The following is a 23,457-nucleotide window of genomic DNA, read 5'->3' on the forward strand; positions in this document are numbered from 1 at the left end:
GCCAGGAGAGCTGGGAGAAGCTTTTACAGCCAATTAACCAAGGAAGATAGAGGGCTGGTCCTCCTCTGTCGTGGCTCTACGGCCTACCTCACTACAGAACTGCCACGGAGGCAGGAAGCACAGCAGGTGAAGCTGAACCCAGGGAGCGATCCTTTTCCATGCAAGGGGGATGCCTACACGGGACCCAGTCCTCCAACATCCACTCTCTCACAGATCGGCTGCTTGGAGAGGGGACTATAACTCAGCGGTAGCGCTCACACTCCAGGAATGACAGCAAGACTTAGGGTCTCAGGCATACAGGTTAAAAAAAGATGTCACAGTAGCAAGTCCTGGAGGGAGGTCCAAGTTGGAGCCAACAGAGCTGCACTGGACACAGAGTTAACTGCAACCGTGCACGCTTCTTTTATCCCCAATTACACAAGTCAGGGAAGGCTCCCATTATTCCATGATGCTTAGGCAAGGATGGTTTAAACACATCCCTGTTGGGCTGTATGAGATACGGGAGCAATTTGGTACAATTCTGCCAAACACTGTATGTCCTTCCACTTTGTCCAGAGCTACCAGCATCTACCAAGCCGGGTTCTTTTCCCCTGGTTTCTTGCACACCAGCAGTATCCAGTCTCTTTTGATAAGTTATCAAAAAGTTAAATGTTCCAGTGAACAGGTAACTCTGAACAGTGCTGGCATTTGCCAGGGAAGAGCAGCAGCTATAATTCTGCGCCACAGGCCAGGGGCAACACACTTCCCATCCTTTTTCCACCCATAAAAAAACTTTCCTGAAAGTACAGCCATCCATTCCAGGGAGCAACTGAGCAGTTTTGACCGCCCAGAAATGACAGCGGAGGTGGTCCAGGACCGCCGGTTTCGCTCAACCTTCTAGTTCTCGCATCCTGCACAGCGGAAAGTAGCAGAACAGCAGGCAGAAGCTCCGCACAGCTCCCGGTTTTGTGCTGGCTTGTTTTTGAAGGCTCATCTCTAATCTGACTTCAGTACGGCTCTCAAAGCCCCAACCTGCAGGATTCATGAGAGCCCTGCAAGAATAACCTCCTTTACTAACCACCACCACCCCGGATTATGTCCTGAAATACACAAGGCTCACAAACCGGAAAGCACAAGAAATTCTATTTCTTAGAAAACCAGTGTCATAAGAACATAAGAAAAGCCATGCTGGATCAGACCAAGGCCTGTTGAGTCCAGCAGTCTGTTCACACAGTGGCCAACCAGGTGCCTCTAGGAAGCCTACAAGCAAGACGACTGCAGCAGCACCATCCTGCCTGGGTTCCACAGCACCTCATATAACAGGCATACTCCTCTGAGCCTGGAGAGAATAGGGATGCATCATGACTACTATCCATTTTGACTAGTAGCCATGGATGGCCCTCTCTTCCATGAACATGTCCACTCCCCTCTTCAAGCCTTCCAAGTTGGCAGCCATCACCACATCCTGGGGCAGGGAGTCCCACAATTGAACTAAGCCTTGTGTGAAGAAGTACTTCCTTTTATCGGTGCAGGGGAACGGGGGCTGACTGCTTTGCTGCATCCCCTTCGACTGCAGGAGCCTGTGGTTTCCAAATAATCTTCGCTTTGGGCCCCTTGCCATCAATGTCACCTACATTTTGCAGCCCAACAAAACCAGTGCAGGAGCAAGGGAGACAACACACAAAAATGCTTCCATTAAGAGGCACAGGTCATGTTTGTAGGGGAGATGCATGCAGAATACCAGAGCCTGAGAAGACTATGTCAACAGGGCGCATCAGCGGCTGGTATTCTGTTTTCTGATTCGCAAGCTGATCCCTTTTCTTCCCTAAAGCACGCTTTGACCATAAAGGGAACTCAAAGAGCATTTCAAGCAAACCCCCAAAACGTACGCGAAGGGCAAGGGTGTTGCTGAACTCTGTACCACCTGTAAGCGCATGCAGCTCTGCTTCCCCACTGCCAGGAAGATGGCATCCCAGGGGGGCACTGCATTCTACAAGGGGGCATCATCAGCACCCCACCCCCTACCCCAAGGGGCTTTCAAACAAGGGAAGCCATGCAGCTTCCAAAAAAGCTGTTTTCCCAGCAAGCTGTGCTACCCGACTGGAAGAGGGCAGCTCAGAGAACACAAGTGCATTTAAATGGGGGTCCCAGTGGAAGGAAGCTGCACAGACTTTTAGTCTTCATGCTTTTCTTTTTCCAAACAAGAACTCTATGAAACTCAAAGTCCTGCAAAACTTATAACGAGAGTAGCCCTGGAAAGGTCGATCAGCAGAGGACATGCCTTCCCCTACAAGGTAAGCAACCGTTTCCTAGAGACCAAGAGTTCCCGAGGATTCCCAGTCCCCTTTTGCCAGCTACTGGGAGGATGGATGACTGACCCAGGACTGGGAGAGGAAAGCGAGGGCTAGGAAGTGCGCTGGCCGTGGCCCGTTTGCTCGAGTCATTCAGGAGCTGATTCTCCTGCAAGCCACCCGCCCCTCTGCTTGCCACACTGCTTGCCATCTGGCCTGGGTGGAAATTGTCTTCTCTTCTGGGCAGAGAGCTGCACTCCCTGGAATTGGGCTCTTTCCAACTATCACTATAGTAAGAGAAAAAAGAATTACGCTGACCTGGACGTGGAGGCATCTGGACAAAAGGTGCAGCGCTTTAAGGCAGGCCACGGCTGCTTAGTAATTGCAGAACCCTGTTTTGCCACACACACGCAACACACAGACACCCCCGTTAGCTTCGGCCTCGTGATCTGGAGCAAACCAGCACGCTCCCGGCTTTGTCCTCCGCGAGCCCCCATTGCAAACAGTTCACAACAGGCGACGGCAGCCGCGGTGGAGAGGATGCAGCAGCTAAGGCCATGCACTGTCACCGTTTAAGCAGCTGACATCTGGCATGCGTTACCTGCTTAGATTGCTCTTTCTGGCACAGCTCTAGCTGCTCCACCTGCAAGATGGGGAAGGGGAAACCAAGGAAGGTCAGAGGTCAACACACCACAGCTCCACAAAGTTTTGCAGCAGAGGTGGGAAGGGGAATGTGCCTCAGAGGCCCTGGTTCAACCTCTGGCGTCTCCAGTTAAAGGGATCAGGCGGGAGGGGATGAGGAAGCCCTCCGCTGGAGGCCCCGGAGAAAGAGCTGCTGCCCGCCTGAGCAGGCGGCAATTCGAGACCGAGGGTCTGACTTAGCAGAAAGCAGCTACGTGTGTCCCTGCGACGGTAAGCCCAAGCAGAGGGTCTGTGGCCAACAAACTTCCCTCCCTCTCACAGGCTCTGCAGTGTAGGGGGTTTCCTACAAGGTAGGGTGGGGCTGGAGCATGCATACCATGAAAGGGAGCCACGCTGTTCCATTCAGGGGGAGGGGGAAGCCATTCAGCATCCCGAGACACTCCCTCACCCGAGTTCTGGGAAACACCATCTATCTGTCCTGACCCTCAACTACCCCTGGCACTGTCCTCAAGAGGCCCAAGGGTCATTTGGAGTGGAGGCGGGAGGGAGGGGACACAGAAAAGGAAGTCCGCAACAGCCTGCTTCTCAAGATACGGGCAAATCAGGCCTGAGGAGAGATGTCCCCACCCGCTTGTGCAAACTGCCTCTTTTGCCCTCCTCCGCCCACCACTGCTGCCGCCGAGATTATTTCCTTTGCTCATACAGAAGCAAAGGAGCCAAGCCTAGGGAATAAGCGGCAGCAGCTGCTTCTCAGGCGGGTCCTTTTTTAATCTCTTCCTTCCTCCACGAGCTCAGGGCACCGGTATGCCTTTCTCCTTTCCTCTGTTTCAGCCTCACCACAACCCTATGAGAGAGGCTATGCCGAGAGGGTGCGACTGGCCCCCAAAAGCACCCACAAATATCGGAGGCAGTGCGGGGACTCGAACCTGGGCCTGCCAGATCCAAGCCCAGCATCCTCTCTGCAGTCTTAACGGGGCCCCACGCTGCCTGGTGGGAGGGCAGAGCAGGCAGGGGAGAGTTGAGGGAGAAGGGGCACTGGCTCCCCTTTCCGGCACAGGGAGGGGGAAAGGGCATGAGGCAAAGCTCTTGGGGGGGGTCCTGTTAGGTCGCCCCCTTCCCCTCGCCTTCTGGAGACCAAGGCCTATGAGGAAAAGTTGAAGGAGCTGGGGATGTTTAGCCTGAAGAGGAAAAGACTGAGGGGTGATATGATAACCATGTTCAAGTACTTGAAGGGCTGTCATAGAGAGGAGGGTGCCGAGTTATTTTCTGTTGCCCCAGAAAGTCAGACCAGAACCAACGGGTTGAAATTAAATCAAAAGAGTTTCTGTCTAGACATTAGGAAGAATTTTCTAACAGTTAGAGTGGTTCCTCAGTGGAACAGGCTTCCTCGGGAGATGGTGAGCTCTCCTTCCCTGGAGGTTTTTAAGCAGAGGCTAGATGGCCATCTGTCAGCAAGGCTGATTCTATGACCTTAGGCAGATGATGAGAGGGAGGGCACCTTGGCCATCTTCCGGGCATGGAGTATGGGGTCACTGGGGGAGTGTGGGGGGGGGAGGTAGTTGTAAATTTCCTGCATTGTGCAGGGGGTTGGACTAGATGACCCTGGGGACCTTCCAACTCTTTGATTCTATGATTTTCTCTGCACGCGGCTGGGCAGGGCCTGGGAAGGGACTTACCTGCCCCAGCAGCTTCTGCCGGGCCTCCTCGTACTTGGCCGCCATCCCTTCCAGCTTCTTCTGGGCCTCCTCGGCTTCCCTCTTGCTGATGGCCACGAGCTTCTCTGCCTCCCGCCGGGCGTCCTCCGCCTCCTGGGTGTGCCTCTGCTTGGCCTGGGCCAGCTCCGCGTCCAGGCGCTGCCGCCCGTGGCTGGCCTGCTCGCCGAGCTCTCGGTTCTCGTCAGTCAGCCGGGCGATGGCTCGCTGCAGATTGGCCACATTCCCCATGAGGCTGGCGTTCTCCACCTGCAGCTGCTGAACGCGCCGCTCCTGCTCGGGGAACTTCTCCTTCAGGGTCAACAGCTCTGCCAGCTCCTGCTTGGTGCGGGCCAGCTCCGCCTGCAGGGCGCCACTGTCCCTGCGCAGTTGCTCCAGCTCCTCCTGGTGCTGGCCCTTCTGGGCTGCCTGCTCGGCCTGCAGCTGCTGGTAGAGGCGCTTGACGGGCATCAGCTCCCCGACGGCGGCCTGGGTGCTGGCCAGCTCCTGCTGCAGAGCCAGCAGGATCTGCTCCTTCTGGAAGGCTTTCTCCTGCGCGGCCCGGAGCTCCTTGCGGAGGTCCTCCTCACGCTTGGCCAGGGCGCTCAGCTCCTTCTTCTGGGCCTCCGAGGAGCCCTGCAGCTCCTCCGCCTGCTTCTGGTAGTCCTGAGCCTCGGCCTTCATGGCGGAGCACCTCTCCACTGCCCGGGACGCGGCCGTGGCCATCTCGGACTGGAGCAGCCGCAGCCGCTCCTCCAGCTTCTTGCTCTTCTCCGACTCGGTCACGGCCATCCGCCTCAGCTCCTTGCTCTCCGCCTCCTTCTCCAGCAGCTGCCGGCGAGTGAGGGTCAGCTCTTTCTCCAGGCTGCCGACAAGGCTGCTCTTCCTCTCCGCATCCTGCAGGCAGCGGGACATCTGCTCCTTCCAGCTCTCCTCGGCCTTGGCCTTCTCCTGAGCTGAGGTGCGCAGGGCGGCCAGCTCCTTCTCGGCCCCGGCCGTGGCCTCCCTGCTCTGGGCCAGCTCTTTCCCTTTCTCCAGGAGCTCCCTCTTCAGCTTCTCAAGGGCGCTCGCCTGCGTGGACCGGGCCACCGCCAGGAGCTTCTCCAGCTCAGCGACCCTCTCTCTGTGCTGCGCCGCTTCCCGCTTCAAGGCCTCTGCCTCGGCTGCCTGCCGCTGCTCGGATAAGGATGCCGCTTTCTCCAGCTTGGCGACAGCGCCGCGCTGCTCCTCGCACTGCCGCTGAAGCTTCTCCACCTGGCCGCGGAGAGCCTCGCACTCCTTCTGCTTCTCCTTGCAGAGCTCCCGGCTGGAGGTGGCCTCCTGCTCCAGGCACCGCTTCTCTTCCTCCAGGCTCTGCAGCAGCTGGTTCTTGGCGCCCAGGGTGGCTTTGACGGTGTCCAGCTCCGCCTCCCTTGTCCTGGCCACCTCCAGGAAGCCCTGCAGCTCCCCTTCCATCTTGGCCGCCCGCTCCTTCAGCGCCTCCACCGAGGCCAGCTCGCCCTTCAGCTTCTGGACTGTCTTCTGCAGGTCCCGCAGCTCCTCATCGCGAGAGACGTTCTTCACACGCAGCTCCTCCAGCTCCCGCTCTTTCTCCTCAGCAGCCGCCCGGGCCTGGCCCACCTCCTCCTGGAGACCCGAGACCTCTGCCCGCAGCTCATTGGTGAGGTTCTGCAGCTGTGCCTCCAAGGCAGCCCGGCTGGCCTTCTCCGCAGCCAGCTCCGCCTGAGCTTGCTCCTGCTCCCCCGCAAGCCGCTGGGCCTCCTCATCGCTTGCGGCCAGCTCACGCTTCTGCTGTGCCGCGGCTTCCTCCAGCTTCGCCTTCAGGGACCTCACCCGGCCAGCCAGCTGCTCCACCTCTCTCTCCTTTTCCTTGGCAGCGGACCGGGCACTGGAGAGGTCGGCCTCAGCCGAGGCCAGGTCTTTGCGGCTCTGCTCCCTGAGCTGCTGCACCCGGGCCTCCAGCTCCGCCCTGCCCTCTCTCTCCACCGCCAGCTCTTTGGCGAGGGCTTCCGTGGCCAGCGCTGCTTTGCGCTCCTCCTCCTTCACCTTAGCTGTGCTCTGGGCCGCTTCCTGGCGGGCTGCCACCATTTTCTCCAGCAGAGAGGCCACCTCCGCCCGGAGCTTCTGCTCCGAGCCCTCCTTTTCCTGGGCCTGAGCCAGAGCGCGGGAGGCCTGCGCCTGCAGCGCGGCCTGCGCTTGCTGGTGTTCGGTCATCAGGAGCTCCAGCTGGGCCTCCGCCGCAGCCACTTTCTCCCGTTCGGCCTGCAGCTGCTGGTGCAGGGCCTGGACCTTCTCCTCCAGCTGGCCCTGCTGGCCCTTGTCCCCCAAGGAGAGCTCCCCTAGCTGCTGCACCCGCCCCTCCAGGGCCTGCCGCCGGGCCTTCTCCTCGCTGGTTTCCTGCCGGGCCTGGTCGCGGTGCTCGGTCAGCTCCTGGAGCTGCTCTTCCAGCTCAGCAATCCGCCGGAGGTTGCCTTCCAGGGACTCCGCCGCCCTCCTCTTCTCGTCTTCCAGGATGCCTTCCGTGTTGCGGACCGACTCCTCCAGGACCAGGAGCCGCTCCTGCAGGCGGGCATTCTCCTTGGCCAGCTTCTCCCGCTCGGCCAGCTTCTGCTGGGCTTCTCGCAGCTGGCCTTTCAGGGCGGGCACCATTCCAGCCTGGGCCTCGCTCTGCTGGCACTGGGCCGTGAGGGCCGCCACTCTGGCTTCCAACTCCTGGACCTTCTGGCCCAGCTCCGCCTTCTCCCTCTGAGCCTCTGCAGCGGAGGCATCCTGGGCTTCCTCCAGATTTTGCAGCCGCCCGGCAAGGGTGGCTCGCTTGGCTTCCGCCTCCTCCAGCTGCCTCCGTGCCAGCTCCGCCTCCCGGCCGGCCCTGTGACACTTCTCCTGGCCTGCTGCCTCCGCCTGTGCCAGGGCTTCCTTGCTCTGCTTCAGGGAGCTGCTCAGCTGATCCACCTGGAGGCTTAGATCTTGGATGGCTGCCCTAGACGCCTGCTCCTTTTGCTGCAGGTCTTCCACCAGCCGGCAGCTCTGGCTCTTCTCCGCTTCCGCCTGCTGGCGCCACGCCAGCAGCTCCTGGTCCTTCTGGTGAAGGAAGCTGGTCAGCTTGGCTATCTCTGCGGTCAGGGTGTTCACCTGGGCCGTCAAGCACTCTTCCTGAGCCCGGGAGTCCTGCTCCAGCTTCTCTTTGGCTTGTGAGAGCTCAGCGGCGGAATTCTGCAGGCTGGCAAGGAGGCCCGTCAGCTGGAGCTTCTCCTCCTCAAAGCTGCCCCGGTCGGACTGGAGGGTGACTTCCAGCAGGCGCTTCTCCTCCTCGACACGGGCCACGGTGGCCTGGAGCTCGACCCGCTGGCCATGGAGGCTGGCCACCTCTTGCTTCAGGTCTTCAAGCTGCTAGGGCAGAGGGGGACAGAACGGACCTCCGTTAGTGCTGCTGTTCCTCCCCCTCCACTATGGTCCCGACACCCACCACAGCCACGTGGCCTTCTGTGTGATTGCATGTCAGCCCCTCACAGGGTGTGTGGGCACACAGAGTGGGGCATGCAGATTTTTGCCACCTATGCTTATTAGTGAACAGAGCAGCTGCTTTCTCTCTCTCCTTCCTACCTGCAAGACATCCCCCATGACCTCTCCGGTCTCTCTGCTCTCCTTCATCTTCGCCAGCTGGTCCTCCAGCAAGGAGATCTTCCCCTGCAGGATCTCCAGTTTCTCTTCCAAGCATTTCTGGGCAAGAGAACACAAGCCATTCAGACAAGCAAAAGGTCAAATGGAGCACCCATTCTCCTTGGGCCTATCCCCCCCTAAATGCAAAGGCCAGAACCCACATTTCTCCACTCCTTGTGCCTATAACTAGGGTTGCCAAGCTCCAGGTTGGGAAATACTTGAAGACTTTTGGGGTGGAGCTGAGGAGGATGGGGTTTGGAGAAGGGAGGGACTTTAAATGGGTATAACGCCATAGAGTCCACTTTCCAAAGTGGCCACCGGCAGCTTCTTAGGTAGAACATCAAAGATGAGCAGTTAGTCCTACTGCTTTCTCTTCCGACGAGGAGCGATTATGTTCGTTGAAGGCTGACAATGTTGGAACAAATTATGGTGGGTCAGCGGCAGCTCTCCAGGGATTCAACCAGAGAAAGGTCCTTCCCGACACCAGCTGTGCCGGTTCCTTTTAAAAGTGGCAATGGTGGAGACCTCGGCCCTTCTGCATGCAAACAGGTTGCTCTTGCCACTGACCCACCTTCCCTCCCCCATTCTCGAAGCTCAGCCCAGGCTGCAGATGGGAAACCCTGATGGACAACGCCTACTGAAGGACTAAAACTTCCTCAGGTCTTGCAAACTGAGGGCTGTGGCTTCCTTTATAGAGTCAATCCATTTCTTGGTTGGGTCTTCCTCTTTTCCTGCTGCCTTCAACTTTTCCTAGCATGATTGTCTTTTTCAGTGACTCTGGTCTTCTCATAATGTGACCAAAGTACGATAGCCTCAGTTTAGTCATTTGAGCTTCTAATAATCATCCTAGCCAGAAGCAAAGGTCTTGGAAAGTCCAATTCTGGTGCTACAGCTCTCAGTAGCAGAGCCCTGCTGGATCAGACCAGAGTTCTACCTGCTCCACCATCCTGTGGCCAACCAGTTCCTCTGGAGGGCCAACAACAGGGCACAGAGACCGAGGCCTTCCCCTGATGTTGTCTCCTGGCACTGGGATTCAGAGGTTGACTGCCTCTGAAAGTAGAGGTTAAGAACCTAAGTCCATAAGAACCTAAGAAAAGCCCTGTTAGATCAGACCAGTGGTTTATCTAGTCCAGCATCCTGCCCCACACAATGGCCAACCAGTTCCTCTGGAAATCCAACAACAGGGCATAGGGGGCGGGGCCTTTCCCTGACAAGAACCTCAGAAGAGCCCTGCCGGATCAGACCAGTGAGGATTCATCCAGTCCAGCATCCCGTCTCACACAGGGGCCAACTAGTTCCTCTGTAGGACCAACAACAGGGCACAAAGGCTGAGGTCTTCCCCTGATGTTGCCTCCTGGCACTGGGATTCAGAGGTTGACTGCCCCTGAACGTGGAGGGTTCCGTTTAGTCACCATGGTTAGTGGCCACCGAAGGACCTCTCCTCCATGAATCTGTTTCTGCCCAGGGCAGCGCACTGGCAAGGCACTCACTCAGAACTGCCCTTGGCAGGCCATTTCCCGCCCCCCCAGTCCTATCGCCTCTCCCGCATGCTAACCTTCTCGCCAAGGGCGCGATGGAGATCGCTTTCCAGGAGGGTCCTCCTCTCCTCCCAGTCCTGCAGGGCTGTGCTGTGTTCTGTGGAGAGCTCGTTCATGGCTTCCTGCAGTCCCATGAGGTTTCTGGTTAACTCCCGCAGCTGGCTCAAAAGAGGGGGTGGGGGGGGGGAGTAAAGAACAACTTTGAGACTTTAATATATTAGTCCTGACCCCTCCAACCCCAGCACCGAAGGTGTAGCTGCCCAGTTAAGAACGGGAATAAATCCTCAGAACGTAGAACTGGACTGCTGTACTCTTCATCAGAGGTGGCAGCAGACCAGGCCAGCCACGGACCCTCCAGGAAGTGGGCAGCTCCTCCTCCTCCCTGGCAGTCTTCAAGCAGCGGCTGGACTGACACTTGCCAGGGATGCTCTAGGCCAGTGGTTCCCAAAGTGGGCGGTACCACCCCCAGGGGGCGGAGGGGTTACCTAGGGGGGCACTAAGAGGCAAGGGGGCAGCAGGGGGGTGCTAGAGGTGGGCCCCTTCAGCTGTGTTGCTCACTAATTTACAACAGATCCAGCTATGGCACCATGCTGGCTCTATTGGTGGAAACTATCAGAATTTTTTTCCCAGACTTTGAAGAGCTGGTACCATTGGATCAAGTTTATCAGTTTTGTTGAATAAATTTCAACTAAAAAGTTTTAATTTGATTTTGAATAGACGTGCAATAAATTGTTACTGTTTTGAAATTTTATTGTTATTATCTTCTTTAGTGAGTCATGCAAACTCCTATTTTGAATAATGCTTTTTATAGGGTAGGGTAGGGGCGCTTGGGTTGAGTTTGTGGAACCAAGGGGGCGGTGGCCCGAAAAGTTTGGGAACCACTGCTCTAGGCTGACCCTGCATTGAGCAGGGGGTTGGGCTAGATGGCCTGTATGGCCCCTTCCAACTCTATGGTTCTATGGAGAGCGCTCCTATGGACCCTGGCTCTCAACAGACCTGCACAGTGAAGACATTGCCCCCGAGTCCCAAATTATTGTGTCTCTTGTTTCTAACCCCCTAACCCCAAAGTGCCACCCTTACACAGCAGAATTTCACTGAAACTACACAGGAATCAAAGGCTACTTGAATTGCAATCCAAGAAGTTGTGTTTCTATTCTAGCCCAGAATTCAGAAAGCCCTGCCTCTCCCAAGGGAAAACTAGTCCGTAAAATATCCACCTCTACCCTCCATCGCCCCCAAATTCACAGGCTGCAGTCGCTAGAGCCGCCTGCTACCTTGAAAGAGAGATCTCCGTTCTCCTCCAAGAGCTGGTTTATTTTCCGGTCCATCTGGCCCTTTTCGGTTTTCAGATCTTGACACTGCTTCAAGGTCTCATGTAGGCGCATGAGGAGACTGAGGGAGAAAGAAAGGCGTTGCTCTCAACAGGAGCCAACCCCCGGGGGAGGCAGCCCCGCTGGCCCCTTCCAGCAGAGGACAAAAACATGAATCTCGGGGCATCTTAAAAACTCAGATGTTTGAGGGCTACAGCCCACTTCAGTGGATGCATGAAGTGAAACCTCAGTCAATGAGAAACACACAACACAGGGAAAGTTTTAAAAAACTGAAATGCAGATTGCGATGTTTCTATGCAAAGCTCAAGAAGATGAAGAGCTGATTTTTATATGCTGACTTTTCTCTACCGAAAGAGGATTACAATCACTTTTTCTTCCACTCCCCACAGAAGGCACCCTGTGAGGTAGGTGGGGCTGAGAGAGCTCTAAGAGAGCTGTGACTAGCCCAAGGTCAACCAGCTGGCTTCATGTGGAGGAGTGGGGCATCAGACTCAGTTCTCTAGATTAGAGTCTGCCGGTCATGTGTAGGAGTGGGGAATCAAAACCGGTTCTCCAGATTAGAGTCCACCGCTCTTACGAGTAGCTGGCAGAAAGCAGAGCAAAGCTCCCCGCTGGCCCTGGTGCTAGATGTGCAATTCTGTTCAGTAGGAGAGTTGCTCTCAGAGTCACTGTTTGATTTTGGTAACCCCCAGAGAGTGAGTGGGTGAGAGGGAAGGGTGGCATCACCAGTCAGAGACTTGGGATGCCTACTGGGTTTTCCAACCTGCTGGGGACCAACCCAATGGAGCAGGAGGAGCTTGGGAGTCCATCCCTTCACAGTGTAACTGCAGGCAGCCTGGAGAAATACCTTTCGTTCTTCTCTCGGAGCTCTTCCATCTCCTTGGGCTCCGCCTGATCGGCTGCTTGCCTCTCTTGGAGTCGAGTCAGGCGGTCAATCCGTTGCTTCATCACCAGGATCTGTGTATCTGGAGAGGAAGAGTCACAAAGAAACACAGCAGTTAGCAGCTTCGCTCACGACTCCCCTGCCAGCACACACGCTCCCTGCCACCAAGATAGAACTCTCTCATTCCTATCAAACAGGGAGCGTTATGGCCAGGGGTGCAGAGGGCGAAGAGACGTGGGAAACGGATGGAGTTTCAAATCAAGCAGAGGGAGACAGGCCTCCAGAGACATAGCCTGGGAATTTGCTGACTTTTCTTTTCTTAAAAATTATTATTTTTTATATAAAAAAGTACAGAAAAAGAAAAGGAGGGATGGGGAACAGGGGTAAAGCATATTTCATCGTCCAGGCCCTGACTTGATCCAAACTTAACAGAAAAGAAAAAAACTAATATAAAAGCTTCTAACTTTAATCTAAAACATTACAACTTCTTAAAACTCACTAAAGCGTAATATATCCCCCAGACCTTAACGTGATTTAATCTAGAAGAAAACTAATACCCTAACCTATTGTTTAAGCTGGAATTTGCTGACTTTTCAAAGAACACTAATTGTTCTCTTCCGAGCACAGCATTCTGAGAGAGCAATTCAGGGCTGAAAGAGCGATCCCTGAACACAGGCACGGCTGCCTCCTCGGAAGGGCCAGTAGCCCAATGAGACAGAGCGCCCCACGAGGGTCCCGCAGACAAAGACCCTTGGGGGATGAATGGCTCGCTCACCTTTCTCGTCGATGAGCTTGCGATTTTCGGCCAGCTCGCGCTCTAGATCGTCCCGGTTCTCCCGCTCAGCTTCCAGCTGCTTCTTCAGCCTCCTCATCTGAAACTGTGGCGTCTGCATGATGTCGCCCATGGGAGAGGTAGAGGAGCCGGGGAGAAACCTGCAAAGGAATGTCGGCCAGACGCTCGCTCAGAGACATTCGGTAGACAGCCTCTCTTAAGCTCAAAGCAGTTTGCACCATGTTTACCAGAGAGCAACAGTTCATAGAATCATAGAGTTGGAAGGGACCACCAGGGTCATCTAGTCCAACCCCCTGCACAATGCAGGAAATTAACAACTACCTCCCCCCCACATCCCCAGTGACCCCAACCCTCCCCCCGCCATGCAGGATCCCACAATCAAAGCACTCCCGACAGATGGCCATCTAGCCTCTGCTTAAAGACCTCCGAAGACAGGGACTCCACCACCCTCCAAGGCAGCACATTCTACCGCCGAACGGTCAGAAAGTTCTTCCTAATGTTTAGGTGGAATCGCTTTTCTATTAGTTTAAATCCATTACTCTGTGTCCTAGTCTCTGGAGCAACAGGTTTGACTAATTCCATTTTAAAAAATTCATAGCCAATCAAGAAGAGCGAAAGCCAATGGCCATCTTAGTGGCCAAATAGCCTGTGAAACAGATCAGTTCTGTGGCTCCACCAGAATGCCATTGGGGATTAGGGAAACAGCCGTAGACAGCCACCCAAAGGCCACCTGGAGGACACAAAAATGTCATGCTCTGTGTATCCTTCGGGCTTCCACACCCTTCAGATCAAGACTCCAGAATGATCCTGTGTCCCCTCACACAAAACCTCAACAATCTCTTTCAATGCCTGACTCTATAAACGATTTGGGGCCTGCAAGCGCTGCTTAATGAGAAACTGTCTCGGGTGCACACATTCCATTACCACCCGTCCAGGTTTCCTTAAAGCAGTTGTAACTGGCCTTAAGCCACCTGGAAAGCAAAGTGTTCAAAAAACCCAACTGCAGACAAAGTACGGCCCAAGTACTTGAAGGAGTTCTGCAGGGCCTGTAAGATGGAGCTCTTCCACCAGGCCTACGGTTCAGGACAGCTACAGTTCTTTCCATTAGTGCAGGCCTACCTGTTCCCTTCGTCGTCCCCCCACCTCCCGCTTCATTTAACATTTTTTATCTTTATTAGCTTGATTATTAGTCGAGGGGATTCCTGCTCACTGACTTGCTTTTTTGTTGGCTCCTGTGCCCTGATTACTCCACCAAAGAGCGCCATTTTATGCATTAAATATTAATACTGACTGTAGATATTGTGGGGCTGTTTCAGCTTTTAGTTTATATAAATGGTTTTAATGTATTTGTGGAATCTAATTTGTTCCAATTTTGTTGTAAGCCGCTCTGAGCCCAGCTTTGACGGAGAGAGCAGGATAGAAGAATATAATTTCATAAATAAATAAAGTGAGGCCCTCAGACCCAATGACTTGTGACCTTATAGTTCTGTCCAAGGAACCGGGTTTTACATATCTTATCTGTGATCCCTGAGACAGGATTATTAATTTGCGTGTGTAATGTGCCGTCAAATCAAAACTGACTGCCAGGGCCCCCACCAAAACCTTTTCTGGTGATTTTAGACAGTGGGCGGGGCCAGGTAGGGCTTTTCCCAAGCAAGACTTCTGATTGGCCCTTGGAGATGTGATTGGCTGCGCAGATTTTTTAAAATTTTGCCTTGGTAGCAGCACAAGAGTCTTCACTGTGTGACTGCAGGTCAGTTGTGGCAGTCATACTGTGCCTGGCTCTGCCTCCGCCATTTTGTGGCGGCCATTTTGTAGCTATGCCCACCACGCTGTGTCCGAATTCCAGATGCTTCTACAGGCTCAAAAAGGTTGGGGACCCCTGATCTTGGACATGAGGACGCTCCTCAGTCCAGACGGACCAAAAGCGCTTACTTATTGAGACTGGAGGACGAGGCAATCTTCTGTAGCTTCAAGAAGTGCACCTCTGGCTTCTGTGGGGTCGTCTCCTCTGAGCTGGTGCTGGAGCCAGAGAAGCTTGAGGAGGGAGGCACTGGAAGAAGGGAGCACACCGGAAGGCAAAGTGAGTCCGAGGGGTCCAAAGACCAGCAGCTGCCACCCCCAGCCCCAAAGAAGGGCTGATACCCCTCCCCCTAAACACCGTTGACAACCTCCTTTGCCCTCGGATGAAGCAGAAATCGGCCGGTGCCGCAGAAGAGGCATCTGGGGTGGCCGTGGGCAACGTCGCCCCTCAGTGTGCCAACAAACCTGCAGTGAGGCAGCTGCGAGGGCAAACTGCTTGTGCTACTACCCGGGACGGCAGGTTCGGCGGCATCCCCCTGCATTTCAGTCACGCATGCTCACCCGGCACTTACTTTTCTTTTGAAGAAAGCTCTCCAGATTCTCACCGAGGCAATCTTCATTGTACAGCATGAAGTTCAGGAACTTGGCCAACTCTGCCTGAGGAAGGGAGGGAGGGAGGGAGGGAGAGGGGAGAGAGAGCATGAGCAACTGGGGCTACCGACCAGGGATAGACCAACCTTTGGGAACCTGTGAGCACCTTTGAGATTCTGCCACAGTGTGGTGGATGCAACCACAAAATGGCTGCTGCAGCTTATATTCGGTCACACAATGAAAACCCCTGTGCTGTGGTAGCAGTTGCTGCCAAAGCAACTTTTTAAAACAACAGAACAGCTAGTCAAATTTCCAATCGAAAGCCTTGCTGGGCAAAAGACACGCCTGGCCCCACTGCCCGCTTCCTTAAAACACTAGGTGGGCACCAGGTGGTGCTGTAAAGGAACACAGGCAGGACAGGTGATGCAGCCGTCTTGCTTGTGGGCTTCCTGGAGGCACCTGGTTGGCGGCCGTGTGAACAGACTGCTGGACTTGATGGGCCCGGGTCTGATCCAGCAGGGCCTTTCTTATGTTCTTATGAATACTAGGCATGAGGCATTCATATTCTCTCCAGGATCAGAGGAGTATGCCTGTGGAACACAGGCAGGATGGTGCTACTGCAGTCGTCTTGCTTGTGGGCTTCCTAGAGGCACCTGGTTGGCCACTGTGGGAACAGACTGCTGGACTTGATGGGCCTGGGTCTGATCCAGCAGGGCCTTTCTTATGTTCTTATGAAAAGTGGTGGTGCGTGCCACGGCACCCACGAACACCACACTGGGGACCCCTGCTTTACACAGAAACCAGGCCCCCCAACTTGGCTTTCAACAGTGGCCTAGTTCATGGGGCTGCTTCGCTTCTTCAACCAACATCATAGAAAGTTCCCAGTGGGGACACGTAATGAGTTGGCCGAGGGAACGAGAATCCTGCTAAGTAATCGTGCATCATTTAAATATGTCATGTTAACACTTATGCTTTACTTCAGTTCTTTTGTTTAGACTTCTGGTTGGATCTACAACCCAAATCCTATTTCATTGTTTACTGAATGTCCCATACTGTCGATTACATTGGCCCACTCTCTGTAATACGCCTTGAGTCCAACCGAGAAAGGCGGACCATCAATAACATAAATAAATGTCTCATGGGCTCCAGGAACAAGAGGAAAACCTGGGCGGGAGCTCGACACATAAGGACCATGGGTTGAGAAGATGGGCCCCTAACAGACCGACATTGGAAGCTGGAGGCAAAAGAGTTACCTGAATGTCGTACTCAACTGTGCTCCATTCCCGAGGAATCTTGTCACTCATGGAAGCCTGGTAAAGCAGCAGCATGACCACCTGGAGAGAGGCAGAGAAAGAGAGAGGCCATACGCCATGCTGCATGCAAAGGAAGGGATATTGGCTGGCAAAATGCGTCGATGGGGCAGGAGATTTGGACTTAGACGCAGCAACGCAGAAAGTCGGCACATGACTCCATGATCAGGCGTCTGCAGGCGTTCCAATCACCTTTCCAAAAGCAAGTGGCTGCAGGTTCCAGGGTGGCTGCTTCTCCTCCATCACAGCTTTGTCCCCACAGCTTTGCCCATGCCAAATATGGGGCCATCTATCAGTGCACATGTTCGACATAACAAGCTATTCTCACACGATCCCATCAGCCTTTTCCCTCTCTCCCCAACCCACAAGGCTTTAAGTGCCCTGGTACCGCCCCCCCCCCCCTTGGCACACCCAGCGACGCTGATACCTTGGCCACTTCCAGCTCGTCGCCCGCTAAAAGCTTCTCCTCCGAGACCAGGCTGTGCCAGGTGGATTTGTGCTTGCAGCACTCTGGGGGGAAAGAGACAGGGAGAGATCAGAAGGCCAGCATGAACCCAATGAAAAAAGGCCTCCCGCCCCATTTCTGTTACTTACAAACCCCCACGCACCAATTTAGACAGGAAGTGTCGGTATTCCCCACCTGTTTGGCAATCTGAGTATCTGGCAGAACAGTCAAGTAGGTTTTTGGTGCCAGTGTTAAAGCCTGGGGGGAGGGGGAAATAATGTAATCCGCTTTTTACACTATCCTTTCCTGATCTACCACGAGCTACACATTCATCACTTCTGAACCTCTGGGCTGGGACTGACAACAAGGTACACGTCATGGAGCAATGAGATATTCCAGGGGTCCCCCGATCTTTTTGAGCCTGTGGGCACATTTGGAATTCCTGACATTGCACGGTGGGCGCAGCAACAAAATGGATACCACAGAGTGGCTGCCGCAGGAGGTGGAGCCAAGCCACAAAAGGATGGCCACAGCTTAATGTCAGTGACATAGTGTAGATCCTTGTGCTGTGGTGGAAGCTGCTGCCAATGCAACATTTTTAAAAATCTAAATAGCCGATCAAATCTCCAATGGCCAATCAGAAGCCTCACTGAGGAAAAAAGCCCTACCTGGCCCCACAAACTTCCTAAAAACACTTGGTGGGCGCCAGATAAGGTGTCCATGGGCACCATGGCATTGGGGACCCCAGAGATATTCCATGATCAGAAGCAGAACCAGGGTCACAACAGCTTGCTCAGGTGGTTGGCTGCTTCTAGCACGTAACTAGCCAGCCCCCTCTCTAAGCACCATCCAAAGCTACCTTTGGATGACGGCCATCTACAGATCTGGAAAGGGTCACTTGCCCCATCTACGTAAAAGTAAAAATAACAACACCCATCTGACTGACTGGGTGACTTCTGATGGAGTCCCTCCCCGGAAAGTATAAAAAGAATCGGAATCCAGCAAGCACAGCCAAGCCTGCCTCTCATAAGAACATAAGAAAAGCCATGCTGGATCAGACCCAGGCCCATCAAGTTCAGCAGTCTGTTGACAGTGGCCAACCTGGTGCCTCCAGGAAGCCCACAAATCAGACGACTGCAGCAGCACCATCCTGCCTGTGTTCCACAGCACCTAATATAACAGGCATGCTCCTCTGAGACTAGAGAGAATAGGGATGCATCATGACTAGTATCCATTTTGATTAGTAGCCATGGATAGCCCTCTCCTCCATGAACATGTCCACTCACATCTTAAAGCCTTCCAAGTTGGCAGCCATCACCACATCCTGGGGCAGGGAGTTCCACAATTTCATAGAATCATAGAGTTGGAAGGGACCACCAGGGTCATCTAGTCCAACCCCCTGCACAATACAGGAAACTAACAACTACCTCCCCCCACCATGCAGGATCCCACAATCAAAGCACTCCCGACAGATGGCCATCTAGCCTCTGCTTAAAGACCTCCAAAGACAGGGATTCCACCATCCTCCGAGGCAGCACATTCCACTGTCAAACAGCCCTCACCATCAGAAAGTTCTTCCTAATGTTTAGGTGGAATCGCTTTTCTAGTAGTTTAAATCCATTACTCCGTGTCCTAGTCTCCGGAGCAACAGAGAACAAGCTAGTTCCCTCATCAACATTACATCCCTTCAAATATTTAAACATGGCTATCATGTCTCCCCTCAACCTTCTCTCCTCCAAACTAAACAAACCCAACTCCTTAAGTCTCTCCTAATAGGGCATGGATTCCAGACCTCTGACCATTCTGGTCGCCCTCCTCTGGACACGCTCCAACTTGTCAACATCCTTCTTAAATCGTGGAGCCCAAAACTGGACACAGTATTCCAAGTGAGGTCTGACCAATGCCGAATACAGTGGTAGTATTACTTCCCTTGATCTAGACACAACACTCCTATTGATGCAGCCCAGAATTGCATTGGCCTTCTTAGCCGCCATATCACATTGTTGACTCACGTTCAGTTTGTGGTCCACTAAGACTCCCAGATCTCTTTCACATGTACTGTTGTCAAGCCAACTCTCTCCCATCTTGTGTGTGTGTGTGTAGTGCCGTCAAGTCGTAGCCGACTTATGGCGACCCTTTTTTGGGGTTTTCATGGCAAGAGACTAACAGAGGTGGTTTGCCAGTGCCTTCCTCTGCACAGCAACCCTGGTATTCCTTGGAGGTCTCCCATCCAAATACTAACCAGGGCTGACCCTGCTTAGCTTCTGAGATCTGACGAGATCAGGCTTGCCTGGGCCATCCAGGTCAGGGCCTCCCATCTTGTACCTGTGCCTTATGTTGTTTCTGCCTAGGTGAAGTACTATATACTTCTCCCTATTGAAATCCATTTTATTGCTTATGGCCCAGCTCTCCAGTCTATCGAGGTCATTCTGAACTCTGACCCTATCCTCCGGGGTATTAACTACCCCTCCTAACTTGGTGTCATCTGCAAATTTGATTAGCATGCTCTCTATTCCATCATCCAAGTCATTTATAAAAATATTAACTAGTACCAGTCCCAGGACAGACCCCAGTGGTACCCCACTGGTAACTCCTCTCCAGGATGAAGTTGTGTCATTAATGAGCACCCTTTGGGTTCGGTTGGTCAACCTATTACCAATCCACCTAACAGTAGCAGTGTCCAGCCCACATTTTACTAGCTTTGTTTCAAGATCATGGGGGACTTTATCAAAGGCTTTACTGAAATCAAGGTACACTACAGCTACAGCATTCCCTTCATCTACCATACTTGTCACTCTTTCAAAAACAGATATGAGATTAGTTTGGCATGATCTGTTTTTGAGAAACCCATGTTGACTGTCAGTGTGTTCGGCATTTCTTTCTAAGTGCTTACAGACCGTCTGTTTAATTATCTGCTCTAGTATTTTACCTGCTATAGATGTCAGGCTGACTGGGTGATAATTGTTGGGAATTCTTCCCCCCCCCCTTTTTTAAAGATGGGGACCACATTTGCCCTCCTCCAGTCTGCTGGAACTTCTCCTGTTCTCCATGAATTCTCAAAGATTATTGCCAGTGGTTCTGAAATCACTTCAGCCAGTTCTTTTAACACCCTTAGATGCAGTTCGTCTGGCCCCGGGGACTTGAATTCATTAAGAGTAGCCAGGTATTCCCGTACTATCTCAGTGTCTATACTATGCTGTAATTCCCCTATTGCATCCTCTGCTCCACTATTCCCAGGTTGAGCACTATTCCCCTTTTGGAAGAAGACTGATACAAAACAGGAGTTAAGTAATTCTGCCTTTTCTGCCTCCCCTGTTAATAACTCACCATCCTGTCCAGGCAATGACCCGATTTGTTACGGACATAACCAAAAAACCCCTTTTTTTTGTTTTTAACTTCCCTGGCTAGCCGGAGCTCATTCTGCGCTTTAGCCTTCCTGACTTTCTCCCTACATGTGCTGGCTACTTGTTTGAATTCCTCTTTGTTGATTTCTCCCTTTTTCCATTTCTTGTACATGCCCTTCTTAAATCCTATCTCAACCAAAAGTTCTTTAGTCATCCACCCTGGTTTCTTCAAACCTCTACCTTTTTTTCTCCTCGTGGGAACTGATTGAAATTGCGCCTTCAATATCTCCCTTTTAAGAATTTCCCATCCTTCATGTACTCCCTTCTCATTCAGTATTCTCACCCACAGGATCACACCCAGTAGTTCCCTAAATTTATTGAAATCAGCTTTCTTAAAGTCTAGAGTACATGTTTGACTATTTCTTGCTTCTCCTTTCTGCTATATAACACACTCCAGGAGAACATGGTCACTCCCACCTAAAGATCCCACTCCTTCTACCCCATAAACCAAGTCATATAATTGGTTAAGATCAGATCCAAAATGGCTGTTCCCCTTGTCGCTTCTTCCACTTTTTGGACTATAAAGTTGTCTGCAAGGGAAGTGAGGAATTTGTTGGACCTAGTTGTTTTGGCAGAGTTAGCCTTCCAACAGATGTCAGGATAATTGAAATCTCCCATTACTACTACATCTTTCTTTTTTGAATGTTTGGACATCTGTTCCACGAAAGCATCATCTAACTCTTATTTAACTATGCTTTCTTCCAGCTCTGGAGAATGCCGGCCTTCATGGCACCATTATGGAGAGTGCTGTACATAAGCTCACATCCTCTCTCCGCCTCCCAGACTGAGGAGCCTGTAGCTTTAAATTTGGAAAGGAATAAAGCAGTCCCTGTTAGCAATGCATTGTGGGCAACGAGGCAGAGGTAGGGGTCTCTCCCTCCCCACTCTGTCTTTCGGGACCAGGAGAGAAACAGGGGCAATAGCATTCCTGTTGCCCCCACAGTGGAGCAGTGCAGCAGATGGGGGGTCTAAAGCAAGTGGGTGGGCGGCACCGACTCCAGATGGCTCAGTTTGCAAGCCTAACTAAGCAGGACACAAAGCTCTGAGGAAGGAGCACTTACTCTCGAGAAAGCTGCTGACGTAGGCAACCCGCTCAGGCAGACTCTGCTGCAAAACAGCCTGTCCCTCTTCTGTGCCGTGGCTGGAAGAGAACAAAAGGGTCACGTCAGCACACAGAGACTCAGTCCCATGGGTTTGTTTGACCGAAGGGAGGTTATAAATTGGAAGCAAGTGGAAAAGAAGAGAGTCGACGCAGTCCGCTTCTACAGCTCAACCTGTTTCCTGTGATACACACTTCTCTCAAAAGCCGGGCAGAACGGTACCCAACAACTCTGGCACAATCCTGGATGCCATGGAACAGCCTTATGCAGAGGGAGAGAGGGGAGGAGAAGGTTGTTTTAAGTACTGGTAAGCGTTAAGAGTTCGAATCACTCCTGATAACGGCAACATTAATGAAGCAGGTGAGCGAGCTAGAGGACAACTATAAGGAAGTGCAGGATTGCCACAAGTACAACCCGTGTTCCCCCCACCCAGCCCAGCCCTCTGCCTCCAACAGCTGCTGCAAGAGTTATAGAATCACAGAGTTGGAAGGGACCACCAGGGTAATCTAGTCTAACCCCCTGCACAATGCAGGAAATTCACAACTACCTCCCCCCAAGTCACGCATTTCCTATTGCTGCTCCACTTCTTCCTTCCAGAGGCCATCAATAAAGCTCCCAGGCTTCGTGGTACTTTGTGGCCTGCAAAACCACCCCGTTTTTAAGTCTTTTGCTAATGGCTGACGTTCCCTTTGGCCACTTGACAGACACGTCTTGTCCTTACAGAAGGGAAATGAAAGAGCCGCACCAGTAACAGGAGATTAAAATTAGGCCAAGGCCAGTGATGCAAAATAGGTTTTAATTTTTTATTACTCAGAATAGAAATTCCCTATGCGTTTCGCCCAAGGGGCTTCTTCAGTGGTATCTGTAGTTATTGCAGGAATCCTTCATATGAGCTACAGAATTTATGCTCATTTGAAGGACTACTGTAATAACAACAGATTCCCTGAAGGAGCCCCTTGGGCGAAACATGTAGGGAACTTCTATTCTGAGTAATAAAAATTTTTACCTATTTTTCACCATTGACTTTGGCCATATTTTTTATCTCATCTTTACAGAAAACAGGATTATAAGAAGAATGCTCGGGAACTCTTTGCGCAGTGTTGGTCTGTTTATAGATTTCTGGAATATGCATTTTCCGATGGGCTCGTTAAAGAAGGAAGTTCTGAATTTGATATAATGTCTTGATTGGTATCAATGGGAAAGACGTTTAGAAAAAGAAAGGAGAAAATGTAATGAAAACAGGATATTTTGCTGTGACTATGTATAAAACTGAATTTCTGGTAAAGTAAATTAAATGAGCTTTGTATTAGTAAGTAGGTTGTGCCCTATGGAATGTTTTTCACTTTTCTTTGAATATTTATAATAGAAAAAATATTTTTTAAAAATCAGTGTACAGAGCAGACATCTGGGTTGATTCAAGCCAGACCTCCACCTCTGCCTTCCTCGGCAGGGAATCCAGCCCGACGGGCCTGTCTGGCTAACTTGTTAATCAGAGCTCCAAACCAGCCAGAGGGGTATTTAGCAGACCTGGACAAAGTAAACACAACCTCTGCAGAGATTCCTTTTCGTCGCCGCCTCCAACACAACTGGAAGCTCCGCTGCAGCCTCACCACAAAGGGAGACGTTGGATGCTCCGAAGCGTCCACGCAACACTCCCAGGACGCAACAGCCACAACTCGCTTCCCACAAAGGAAAGATCTTCCTGATGGGGTCTGCTCCATAGAGAATCCTGAATCTAGTCAAGAAGCTCTTCCTTCTCTCTAATGCCCCTTCCCAAAAGGCATCATCCTGCAAACAAGCAGGTCCCTTTATTTCATATGCAGCTTCAGTGAAGATTATGGTAGAAGACCATCTAAATTTAAAGGTTACGCATAGACAGATACATAGGCAGACAGATAGATAGGTATGCACACTGAAAGAAAAACAAAATGATAGTTTTACTATATGTTTATTCAAAAATTTACTGTAATGTATGACAATACAATGCCCTGTTGAC

The 23,457-nt window shown here is 52.4% G+C and overlaps 1 protein-coding gene across 1 annotated transcript in view; it reads right to left on the reverse strand.

Moving 5' to 3' along the window:
• Positions 1–23,457, reverse strand: part of NUMA1 (nuclear mitotic apparatus protein 1) — a 49,424-nt gene that overhangs the window by 15,992 nt on the left and 9,975 nt on the right. The window contains exons 3-14 of the mRNA XM_056858644.1: positions 21,423–21,502; positions 16,940–17,022; positions 16,456–16,536; positions 15,184–15,268; positions 14,744–14,861; positions 12,791–12,948; positions 11,980–12,097; positions 11,076–11,193; positions 9,819–9,959; positions 8,207–8,323; positions 4,589–7,993; positions 2,872–2,913 (exon numbers count right to left, since the gene is read on the reverse strand). Of these exons, the coding sequence (XP_056714622.1) occupies positions 2,872–2,913; positions 4,589–7,993; positions 8,207–8,323; positions 9,819–9,959; positions 11,076–11,193; positions 11,980–12,097; positions 12,791–12,948; positions 14,744–14,861; positions 15,184–15,268; positions 16,456–16,536; positions 16,940–17,022; positions 21,423–21,502 (4,546 nt within the window). The remainder of the gene's footprint in view (positions 1–2,871; positions 2,914–4,588; positions 7,994–8,206; positions 8,324–9,818; positions 9,960–11,075; positions 11,194–11,979; positions 12,098–12,790; positions 12,949–14,743; positions 14,862–15,183; positions 15,269–16,455; positions 16,537–16,939; positions 17,023–21,422; positions 21,503–23,457) is intronic.

Source organism: Euleptes europaea, chromosome 12 (assembly GCF_029931775.1).
Source record: "Euleptes europaea isolate rEulEur1 chromosome 12, rEulEur1.hap1, whole genome shotgun sequence".
NCBI lineage: Eukaryota > Metazoa > Chordata > Lepidosauria > Squamata > Sphaerodactylidae > Euleptes > Euleptes europaea.